The sequence below is a fragment of the Platichthys flesus genome, chromosome 11, assembly GCF_949316205.1.
Source record: "Platichthys flesus chromosome 11, fPlaFle2.1, whole genome shotgun sequence".
Lineage (NCBI taxonomy): Eukaryota > Metazoa > Chordata > Actinopteri > Pleuronectiformes > Pleuronectidae > Platichthys > Platichthys flesus.
This window is the reverse complement of record NC_084955.1, coordinates 2505821-2518660: the sequence shown is the minus strand read 5'-3', so window position 1 is coordinate 2518660 and position 12840 is coordinate 2505821. Positions and strand designations below refer to the sequence as shown.

Here is a 12840-nt window from a genome sequence, read left to right as displayed (position 1 = left end):
ATTTAGACACGAGGAAAGTAGATGCTTTTATAGCAGAACATATAGATGCCTTCCACCCAGGATCTGACCCATGACTCACTCTACTTCACTCTTAGAAAAAAAATTGGATTTAAAGTCTGAGAAATTCCAGGTCTTGTTGGTAATAAAAGTGAAACAGTGTGACATGTTCCTGGTGTTAAATTGATTCAGATCTCTGCTGTGGTCTTTCAATACAGACTTGACTTCTGACTGCATGTTTCCTCAGTCACTGGCCTGTGACATGTGGCTGAACGATTTTTAGCAGGTCATTATTTACAGCGTGGGGATAAGCATATTGCCCTCATCTCATCTGCTATCATCTCCTCTGGGCAGACAGGAGCTGAGCCAACCAAAGCAGGGCGGCTTTCAAGCCTGCTGTTGACCTACTTACATTGCCTAACTGATTCACTCTTCGCTCATTTCCACTGTGGAAACAAAATTAGGAGCAATTACAAGTTCCTGGCCTCTCCATACACTGCATAATCCGCTAGGCTGCTTATTGGACCAAGCATTGCTGGCACTAAAAAAGACCCAGGGAGGTTATTGGAAACGATTGCACTCTCTGCAGAGGCTGTGACCTCACTCATATGAGCGGCTGCTTTAGTATGGAAATAAAAACACTGTGGCCCTTACTCCTCTTTCTTAAAATTGAATTAAATGCTGTTTCTTATTGAGGTCTCAGGTCAGCAGCGGGACCACAGCACACATGTGGAGGGACCAGAGTAGTAAAATATAGAGCACCAGTACACTGTACAACACAGGATCCAAAGGCATGCAGCAGCAGAGGCTAATGCTGCTGAGATTAAAAGTGGCAATCCAAAATCCAAATGTCAAATCCATGTTCTGATTTATTTTGGTGACACATTTGGCAGTGGTGAAGCAACTACTGGATCTAAGTACTTATGGTACATCCATGTGGTTTTGGAATAATTGGAAAATAAGTTCCTGACTGGGAAAACTCACGTGGACGACAACTCAGAAATTCTGAGAAAATGTTAATGTGTGTGAGTTGCTGACATCATCACTTATAAATTAGTTAACATATTTGTATATATTTTATGTAATCAACTTTGAGTAGTAGTCTGTCAACTTAAAATGTTGTATGAGTAGCATAGTGAAGCTATTTAATAGGGAAAGTGATACAATACTAGCAGCAGCTTTGTAGCATGAAATCAGAGCTTTTATATGCAAAGCATTTATTTAACTTGTGGAATGTGCAGGTTGTTTGCAGATGAAACATCAGATAATAATAAAATAGTTTAAATAGGCTACACCCAAACAAACAACAAAAAAACATTTCAATTCATGTTTAGAATCCGCTAGTGCTGGTGAGTTAGTTTAGCTCTTAAATAGCATGTTGTTGTTGGCTTGCATATTGTTAGCTAACAGTGTGACAGGTGATGGTATTGTATCCTTTGCGTGTGAGACATGACTGCTCCCCAAAAGCGAAGTCAAAGCCTCTCAATCACATCTGGTGAGAGGCTGCAGTATGGGTTTCAGACAGTGGGACGAAGTGGAGACTAGTATTGCATCCGGGGCGGTTGTGGCTCAGGGGTATATCGGTAGTTCTCCAGCCAGAAGGTCGACGGTTCGATCCCAGTCTTCCCCATCTGAATGAAGAATGAGACTGTCCTTTGGCAAGAGGCTGAACCCTTAACTACTCCTCATTGAGGATGCAATAGATGCACTGTATGAATGTGTGCCTGTGAATGGGTGAATGGCAAACTGTACTAAACTGTTAACTGCCTTGAGTGGTTGTCAAGTCTAGATGAACACTATATAATAACAGACCATTTAGCATTTATCTTTATATGAAGTGAGGTGTCTGAGGAGCTTGTTTAGTGAGGGCTGTCTGTGACTCTGCTAAATGTGTGTGACTGAAAGAAGAGGCCATTTGCTCATCATTTTACATTTTAACACATTTCCCTTTGTGAAACATAATATGAAACATAACTTTGCTGATGATACTTCATTTACCAAAAACTATTTCTAATGCAAAACCATTTTTGTCTAGAGAGTATTTTTTTATTTTTGCAGTATTGCAACTTAAGCTAAAGTAAAGGGTCTGAATCTTTCATCAGTGCTCTTACTGTGTGCGATTTTTTCCTCATCGCCTCCTGATATGAAGATTACTATGATAGTTCTTCACATTATCTTTTAATGCTCTTTTCTGTGCCTGTTCAGTTGTGTCGCTCATGCTCACCTGTCCAGTGTAGGCGAAGTCTAAAGCGTGCTTCAGTCCAACGTTGGTCACTCCTTGCAGGGTCACTTCGTCCGCCTCACTCTCCACCATGCACAAGCTGAACATGGCCTGATGACACATAGATCCAATATGTGGAGGTCAGTGAAGGCAGCACCACATCACACATTATTTGATCGTGTATTTTCAAACTTGGCTTAAAAAAAATACACAAACTGGGACTACAACTCCCAATAATCATGGGTATTGATGGTAAAGTCAATCCTGCTTTGTTTCTCCAGTCCCTCAGTGTTGATTCTGCTAGGTTTTGATTGATTCTGAGCATCATAGTTTATCAAACCCTCCCAAGCTAACATCCCAGAAACCCCTCTGTTTTCATTTACCAGCCTATGCACCGGAGGTCAGCAATAATAAATAGCACAATCAGTACTTTCTGTTAAACAGCGTCTCTGTCTTACTTTCCTTCTGTCTCTCAGGTTTCGCTGTCCCTTTTGCGCACACACACACACACACACACACACACACACACACACACACACACACACACACACACACACACACACACACACACACACACACACACACACACACACACACACACACACACACACACACACACACACACACACACACACACACACACACACACACACACACACACACACACACACACACACACACACACACACACACACACACACACACACACACACAGCAGTGTGGAGAGGAAGAGTGAGAGCAGCAGGGCGATTGGAAAGAGATGAAGCAAACCTCAACTGCATGTCTTCTTAGTTATGAAGATCTAGTTGGTGAGTTGGTGTTTATCTGTATTGTAATGGGCCAAACAGACACTTCAAACAGCTTTTGAAAACTAACTCTTGCTGGTATAGGCAATTTCTTTACCCCTCAGATTCCTTGCATCAGAGATAGAGATCCAGCTAAATTCCAATTTCACATATCTTTGTGATCACAGTTTGTAGCACAGCCACTCTACAATATGTCTTCTGTATAACTGCATTGTTAGCTACAAAGACCCCCGGGCCGGCCAGTTAGCATAGCATCTCTTTCTGTCACGAAAACAACGCTCACTCCTCGCAAACCCTCATCCCATCCCTGATTCGTAGGACACACGAACTTCAACCAGGCACCGACCCCCTCCGATGGCAGTTGTGATGTATGAGACAGGGTCGACTCAAGGCCATGCTGAGTTTTAACTAAGGCCTGGGCTTCTCTCCTCAGAGCTCAGCTTTGTTGATTCATCACTGGGCTATTAAAAATCCACTGGTCCACTGAGCACAGGAGGGCCTGTGGCTAAACCTAGGGTGTGATGTTGGCTGAGCTGGGGTCAGCATGAGCAAGAGTGCAGACTGTTAGATGGAGATATAGGTAGAAAGATAAAAAGCCGAGTGTATGTGAAGGAGGAAATGCCTCCACACCTTACATGTTCTCCTCTGTGTTTGCGTGTGTGACAAGGGAGGTTGAAGGAGCACACACTGAGTGTCCACAGAGCTGCTCCCCTCCAGCATCAGTGATCCTGACCTTGGTGGAGGAGCTGAGGGAGTGCTGGTGGTGACGGATGGCCCCTCAGACTTGGGATATAGATCCGGTGCAGAGACACACTGGGTAGCTCACTGCAGTGCTTTCACATGATGCTGCAGTGCTGCAGTTCGCCTGAGCTGGTGGCAAGATTTATGTGCGTCTGCTTGGGGTGATCATACCAGACAGGACTCATGACTCCCTCACACACACAGAGGAATAGTACAGTATTCAGCGAGGCCGTTTTTATAGCTGAGTGAAAAATTCAAATTTTTCTGCAGGCCCGAGGATCATCTATATATTTACAGGGAGATATTTCACAGAATATCTTGCATGAGAATTTCCTAAAGGTTACTAAACAAGCACAGATACCAGTGGGTTTATATTAAAGCTGCCAACTGTTGGAATCCTCTGCTAAAAGTTTTCTTCTTCACATTTGCCCCTTATCATCTCATTAAATAGGTTTTAACATTTACCAGGATTCAATAGAAATACAAAACAATCTGTGAAACCACATCAAGACCATGAAATACATTAAGACACAACTAGTGCTATTGATGATATCCTAATTGCATTTGTTAGTTCAGCCTCCCTGTTCATCGAACAGTTCTGGTTGATCTTGTTCATTGTCATCCAGATAATTAACAGCGAATTAATTTGTTAATCTCAAATAAAGTTATCCTTAACTAACTAATTTTATTTTACAGGCAAAAAAAAGTAGACTTCCCTCTGCAAAGGAGGTTATGGTTTATTCAGATTGACTACTGGACTGATAACCATGAAACGTGATGGTAGGATGTGGTATGTGTCAGGGAAGAATCCATTAGATTTTGGTGCTCAGGGGTGGATCTGGGATTTTTTTTTCTATCACTTTCTTTAACATTTTGACGTATTTCATCATTTTCCTTTATTTCTCAGAGAATAATTCACGGATCTTGATGAAAAAATCTGGCGCATATACAGGACTGATTAGTATGAGTGTGCGTAGTTTGGTGCAGTTTAATTGCTACTAGATTGACTGTTAATCAGGTTTTGCTTGCACCACAATGTTTTCACCATGATTGGGGGCCTGAAGTCCATGTCTCTTCTCTATGTACCTGAACACTAGTAAGAGGTTCCAGATAAGTTCACCAAGACTCAAATAAAGCTAGATCAGTTATCCATGTCTGGAGAACAGGACACAGGTCTTTCTATAGGCAACCAATGTATTCTTCACTAATTCTGCATTATAGTATGTCCTGTACCTGAGGATTTACAATACACAAACCCATTGTAGTTGTCCACCCTAGTGTTTCTGATATTCTGCCAATAAAAAACCCAAGTTGGCATGAAAAAGGAGCCAGAACTGTTTTTGTAGCTACAATCTGGAAGGAAAAATCCATAAATTATGATTTGTTGCACTTGGAGTAACTGAGTGTTTTTTTTATACACTGCAGCAGAGGAGTGCAATACAGCACTAATGACCATCATCCTCTCTGGCCACTTAAGTGATCGATGTAAAGTTGATGAAATGATCAGCCAACCCTGTAGAAGGCAGAGCAGTAACTAGCTGCAACCTATATACAGCTGTGGAGGAAGTACTCGAACTTTTTACTTCCGTAAAAGTACAAATAAATAGACAAATGTACTCAAATAAAAGAAGTATCACATTCATATTTTCTATTGGAATAAAGTACTTGCTTTAAAAAATATTTAAAGCATCAAAAGTAAGAGTACTTGCCAAGTCTATCCTATTTCCTAATGCAACGTTCTACTACATCATTAGCTGAGTTTTGGTTGTGGCCTCTTCTCAAACCATTTTAAGTGTTTCATCTTCACCAGTGATGCTGCAGAACGTGCTCTGTGCTTTTGTTGAGGAAGGTCTAATGTTATTGCCTGCTCAGATTGGGTGAATGGACCATTGTTGCTTATTTCAGTACTTTTAAAAATATAATAAACTCTGTGAAAATGTAATTCAATTCATTTTTCAAATGTAGTGGTGTAGAAAGTATAGATATTTTCTGAAATATGAAGTGGAGTAAAAGTGAAAAGTACCTGAAAATAAAACTACTGAAGTAAAGTGCAAATATCTGAAATATGTAATGTATGTAAGTGTAATATATGGGGAAGAGCGTGGCGGGTGTTCTGCAACAAGAAGGTTGCCGGTTTGAATCCCACTCTTTCCCATCTGCATGCCTAAGTGTCCTCGGCAAGATACTGAACCCCTAAAATGGCCCCTCATAAATGCTGAGTGTTCTAAAAATGTTTCATCCTAACACTGCCTTAATACCTTGCAAACAATACCTTGCAAACAATGTAATAAATTCACTGTCGACATAAAGAAGTAAAAACAGAGTTTAGTGTGGTGCTGGTTGGGTGAAATGGTTCTTTGAGACATTAATAGCTTTTGAGATGAGTTCTGTCCTGACCACAGGGCTCTCTGTGCGACAAAGTTTGCGTGTGTGTGTGTGTGTGTCTGTTGGTGTGTGTGTGTGTGTGTGTGTGTGTGTGTGTGTGTGTGTGTGTGTGTACTTTTCTGCGGAGGGTGGTGTGTGATGCTGGTGTGACAGACTTGGCCGTATCTCCCTGAGCTGTCCAGACGTCTTGGTAATGCGACAGCAGTGGAAGAGGCAGGTGACACCTTCAGGACAAGTAAACAGCTCACGCTTGGTCAGGTATTTCATTACAATCACTCATGTCCACTGGGCAAGATAATGTGTTATAATCACTGCTACGTGTGCGTACGGGGTGTGAAAGACAGAGGCGCGGAGGGAGAGAGAAAACACAGTCGCACACAAGGCACCTTCATCTCCTCAAATGTGCGAACTGAACCCCAGCAGTGCAGTTAGATAACAAACCGCAGATAATGTTGTTAAGCCCCTATAGGAACAGAGAAAGTGGAGTTATTTTTTCTTGCTTTCTGCAAAGAGCTGATCTAATAATTAGATTGCTGGAACGACAGTGTTGCTCGGCTCAGCTGGGACTTGAAAGAGACCCTTTTGTTTATGTAAATGGAGGCCACAGAACCAAAAGAAATGGATAAGTGATGAGTACGAACAAAAGAGGAGAGAAGTGCGAGTCGCCCATCTCTTTACTCCCTATTGACAGAAGTGAAGAATAAGCTAGAACAAATACATTCACACAGGAGGACTAATCCCTTTGCAATTTATATTTTATCTGCCTCTCATTTTCAAGAGGGATTAATTGCTATTTCCTAATCTGCTCAATGTCCCTGTATCAAATCTCATCGGGGCACTTTTCCCACTGTGCGGCCCATCAACGAAAGTCTCCTGTCTGGATGTCTGTCAGCACAAGTCTACCTATGACCACCTCTGAGGCTTAACTGGGATCAGACAGGAGCCTTGACGAGGGAGCTCGAAAAAGCAAACACTGGGGCTCAGTCAAGGTGGGCCTGTGAAATATGATCTGCTGTAAGACTGTCATTTAGACTCACACTGCCTATGCTCCATATTCAACTAATCACTTTTATTTGTGGTGTTTCTTTTTAAGAAATGTATTTTGGACTCCACGGCTCCCCCCAAGAGGCAGTCTTTTGGGTCCATACATTCACTTCCCCCTTTCCACTCCATCAATTTGTAAAGACCCGAAGACTATGGAACTTTGCAGCTGTTGACGTTGGAGGGAGAGTTTGAGGTTCTACTGGAGAAGAGTTCTGAGTTACTTAATCACAGAATTGCCTGTATCTCAGGCTTGTGTGCCTCCGTGACCCTGAAGACTATACTGGCGGGGTTTACAATTAGTCGGTCGTAAAACGCTACCTTGCCTGGACTATTTGTTCAGCTATCAAAATACATTTTCATGCAATATGGTGGAGGACTCACCCTGAAGTAATCGCTGCAGGCTGCCAGGACCGCTTTGTGGGCGTGGAACTTCTGCTCGCTGGCCACTAGGGTGACATCACACAGCAGGCCGTCCTTCCTCTGCTGGTTAAGGGCAGAGAGGACCAAGTCCTGGTGGGACTTTGACTGGCAGAGCCTCTGTCCTGTCAGCATCTCCCTACTGCCACACACACACACACACACACACACACACACACACACACACACACACACACACACACACACACACACACACACACACACACACACACACACACACACACACACACACACACACACACACACACACACACACACACACACACACACACACACACACACACACACACACACACACACACACACACACACACACACACACACACACACACACACACACACACACACACACACACACACACACACACACACACACACACACACACACACACACACACAGTGAATAGATAGTTGACTGTAATTGGATTTGCGGATAAGCTATTTTATGATGTTACATAACAATAGTAACATCTAATACTTATAGTACTCCTACCAAAGCTTGTTTCATTGTTACTAAACCACTCCTGCTACTATGACTAAGACAGAAAATTAACCCTTTAACACAGAATAGATACATTTCCTAATTACGCTCCTCCCAATGCTTCGACAGTACAGTGGGTATATGTCTAAGATTAAGATTGAGATGCATTTATTAGTCCCAAACACATGCACAGACATGCAAAGGCACACTCATGCAGGTAGGGAAATTTAATCTCTGCTTTTGACCCATCTGTTGCAGGACACACAGAGCAGTGAGCGACCATGTACGGCGTGGCTGTACTGACGGCAGTGTTAGTTGGTCGGCCCAACGAAAAGATCGATGGTTCCCGTGGGGTCACCAGCAGGTCAGAGTTCACTCATCACATTTTGTCCCAGAGCATTTAAAATGATCAATTGTGGTTTCAATTGATCAATTGTCATGGCTTTGGTCCTCACTTGACTTTCCGTCAAGCACCATCGATATTTCTGGTTTTGAATGGTTTAATTCATTATATGGATCGGCGTGTATATAAAGATGGACGATGCGTCTCCACTTCCTCCTAATATCTAGAGATTAAGCCGATATATATAAATGCCGTCATTTTGCGCATTAGAGCTGGAGCCTGCGCAGTAGTGTTCTAGGAATGGAGCCACCCTGACTAATCACATGCTGGACCAATTGTGGCTCTTTTTTTTTATAGCATCAAATAACTAATTAACATCAAGCTTACCACAAATATGAGCACTTGAACAAACATCAATATGATGACAAGTACATACAATGACAGAGACCATCTTTGGAAAAAATATATTTGAAGTACTCTGATCTTTTTTACTTTGGCCCATGTCTCAACCATTAACATGTAAGAGGTGAGATTTATGTTGTATACAGCAGCCAGCCACTAGGTGGCACGATGCTTTTGGGCAGGTGTCATGGCATCCATCTTCATACCCAGTCTATGCAGTGATCATTTTATCATGCCAGCAGTTAGCTCATAACTCCACAGTGCTTAAGTACAGCCACAGAGAGCTGCAAACCGTCTTAATCTCGCTGACACTTTGTTTTTTTATATTTTAAGACAAAGAACATTTTTAGAAATTACCACAGTGAGCAACAAGGCAAGAGTCTGATTAACAATAAGAGTCATTCAATACATATATATATGTTATTGTTGTAGCAGTTCATGAAACCTGCTAGCATCACATGCAGAGAGAAGTGAGTGGTAACATTTAATTTTCTTTAATTTTCTATGATGTTGACCTAATAAATGCATTGGGTTTTCTCTCTACTTTTCAATATTTACCTTTTTTGCCATGAATGCCATTTCCCACCTGTCCTAGCACTTTCTGCCCATTAGTACGTGTCTCCCAGTTCTCAAATCAGATTCCTTATGCTGGATGAGACCAACTCACTGACTATGGGACCCATTTGGCTGACTTACTGAGTGACTGACTGACAAAGCTGTGGACCCATGTTGCAAGAAATATACCCACCTTTTTTCCAAACCAAACCCTCAGTCCCTCTCTGCTTGTACTCATCCATCAGCAGCATGCCACCCTATCTAACTAAGTCCATCTCTGTCCACTTACAGTCCCATCCGTCCCTAAATGCTGCTGTCTACAGGAAGGCCTACTCGGTCACCGTCATGGTGATGGGGTGTAACACAGAGGAAATAATGGGTGTGTGGTGGTACATGTGTGGGATATGGGCTAGCAGTAGGATGAATGATGAGTCAGGCTGTCTGTTGTTTGTTCCACACTGTCATAAAGAGGGAGATCCAGAGGAAGAGAATGACAAAATGGAAGGCTTTAAGGGGGGAATGAATGATGATGAGGAATATGTATAATTACATATAAAAATAGAGATAAAAGGTTTAGACTATGATGCCGTGTGCATAATTAAAAGGCTAAGTCAGTTTGAAGCAGCAGAGGCAGAAACATCAGATTTTATACGACTAGCATGTTAATTCAACCCAAATATAAAAGACACTACATTTCCCATAATCCAATGGATAGCATATTCCTTGCCTATGTCTCCAGTTGTGCAAAGTGTCCTTAGTAATACCACTGGGGGTGGCTCTCTATAATCCTGCACATGGTGCTTTATAAAGATAAACGGTGGAGTCCAATTTATTGTCTGGCAATCTTCTACATTTATCTTATTGTCAACAAATCCCATGACAATAAATTCTCATAAATGAGCAACAAAAGGGAGAAATATGTTCCTCCATTTGCTGTGAAATAGGATACTGTAGCTTATCAGGAGTCAACCACATTAACATCCTGCTGTAAAAGATCACAACACACCATATCCAAAGCTGAAAACAGTCCCCATCTAATACACAATTTACTATTGTTTGAGCAAAGTTTGCTTTTACGAAATCATATAATTATTATAATTTTGTTTTAATTTTTATTTTATTTTTGGAATGACTTTGCTCAAGAATTAGAGCCAGACAAGCTCTACAGACAGTTTTTGAGACATGGAATAACATATTTTTGCAGACATATAGAAAATACAACCTTCTTCTTACGGGGAAGGCGGGGGGGGGCTTTCCCTGGTCTCACCTCGTCCAACTAAAAGGTATATTTTTAGGGAGAGCTATAGATTCTGCACACTGGGAACACCTTAACTGAACATTGGGTTTTCATCCTCTGGTTAAAATAAAGAAAAGAGCTCTCAGTGCCACGTAGGTGGCTCCTTGCCAGCAGATGTTTAGTGCATCGAGTATGTGAGGACAGATGGACCACATCACCCATCGAGCTTGGGTTCAGAAGACATGCCCCCTAGACAAAGGAAGGGGAGATGGAGGAGGAGGTGCTACTGTATGTGGCTCCTGAGGACTGCAGTCTCCTCACATACATCAGTCTGATAGGACAGAACAGCACGTCAGCTTTACTCAGTCCATCCACTCGACCCAGTCGCACTGTGACAGCCGCCTGTGCAATGTGTGAAGGGGATGCAACCACATGTCAGGCCTAATGCTGACTTCTCCCTTCTCCCCGCCACACTGGTGTTGACTTTGACAATTCTTTCTTGCTGCTCTTTCAAGGCTGTTTCATGTAAAGCACAGGAGCAGTGACAGCCACAGGCAGTAGGACTTCAGACAGGAGAAAAACAAGCTCAGCACTTGTCCAAAAACAAGCTGGGAGTCTAAGTTACACCAAGTCCTTATAGTGTATCTACAACCTTGACATAATGTGCAACACACCAGAACCGGATATCCCACAGTCTCCAGGGACATAATACTCATGCAGCAGCAGTGGAGGCTAACAGAGGTCAGCGAGTTCCTCTGGATATTCCGATCGAAACACTATTCACTTCTCACTCACCGTACAATAAGTCATCCCAGGTCTATATCCGATTGATACTTTGCATGAGGAAGCCTATGTATGAATGTGGTTTACTCAAAGTGTAGGCAGGGCTGAGGGTACTACAGGCTGCTCATGAGTGGAGTCCACCCCTGCAAGATGTAGTTATTGATCCGCTCAGGAGTGACCTTCAGATTGGTCACAGCCAAATGCTACTGATTTTATGATGGACAGCCTATTCTGGAGTCCAACCCCACTGAAGGAAAAGACATGCGGAAGACATTTCATAAACAGTTTAATGATGTGGAAATGGAATGAAATCATGTTTGCCAACCACATCAGGGAATACAACTTGGGATATAAAATATATATAATTCAGCTTTTAGTCCAGTACCTGATAGATAGATAGATATATAGATAGATAGATAGATAGATAGATAGATAGATAGATAGATAGATAGATAGATAGATAGATAGATGGAAAGACTTTTCATCACTTTTGTCTCAGAAAAGATTAAACATATCCGGAAGGTGGATATATTTAGGGTCTGATAATCACAAGTAGGCCATTGTTCCCGGAAAAACATCGTAATCTCCTAAGTGAAAACAACCACAGCGGTTAAATGTTGTCTTTTACGCACACCAGACAATTACGCACGACCAACGCACGGGGGGGATGATCTGGGGGAGGACGGTTTGTGTTGCCAGAGGAGCAGACACTTAGTGCATTATCCGGCACGTTCCAAAAAAGATCCCCAGCTATCAAAAGGTCTCCTAGCAACAGGCCGGCGCCTCGGTCCACAAGCTACAGAGACAGAGTGAACCTCCGCTTGTTCGAGCACAATAATCCTGTTGCATCCATCACTCAACACTATCCCGGGCAGAATTCTCTTCTGAGCGCCTTCTGGCTTTGCAGGAATCCACAGTGCTCGGCTGCCTCTTATCATCTGACTGTACAACCGCTTATAATACGCACCTCGTTTGAATGTATCGTGAATCAGTCCCGTCCCCTTTGGCGGCGCCTCCGTTACAAATGTCATTTGATGTCCGATGCTGGGCTCGTTGCGTCCGCGGCGACAGGAGAGAGAGATAGCGGAGCGACAGGACGCAGCGCGGACACATGCGCTCAGCCACCGCGGACACTTTATTGGTTTACCCTAGCCCCTAAATTGTTACACTATAACCCCGCCTCTCTCTCTCTCGCTCGCTCTCTCTGTGACTACGGCGGTCACATGAATGTGAACACAGACAGGATACAGCGTCCACTGGTGGGTCATTGCAATACTGCAAGTGCACTTGTGTAGGGTAACCATAATCCACAGGGGATATTCATTGTACCTCTGGGGCAGTGGCGGTTTTGGGCACTGGCGAACCGGGCAGCCGCCCGGGTCGGCACCTTCTAATGTCACGTGGGGG

At 42.9% G+C, this 12840-nt stretch overlaps 1 protein-coding gene across 2 annotated transcripts in view; it reads right to left on the bottom strand.

Annotated features, from left to right (window-relative positions):
* klhl32 (kelch-like family member 32) overlaps window positions 1-12588 on the bottom strand; it is a 28601-nt gene extending 16013 nt beyond the window's left edge. For both annotated transcript variants that reach the window (XM_062398763.1, XM_062398764.1), the window contains exons 1-3: window positions 12401-12588; window positions 7576-7753; window positions 2222-2329 (exon numbers count right to left, since the gene is read on the bottom strand). In XM_062398763.1, coding sequence (XP_062254747.1) covers window positions 2222-2329; window positions 7576-7753; window positions 12401-12546 — 432 coding nt within the window. In that variant the 5' untranslated portion in view covers window positions 12547-12588. The remainder of the gene's footprint in view (window positions 1-2221; window positions 2330-7575; window positions 7754-12400) is intronic.
* Window positions 12589-12840: the final 252 nt, after the last annotated feature.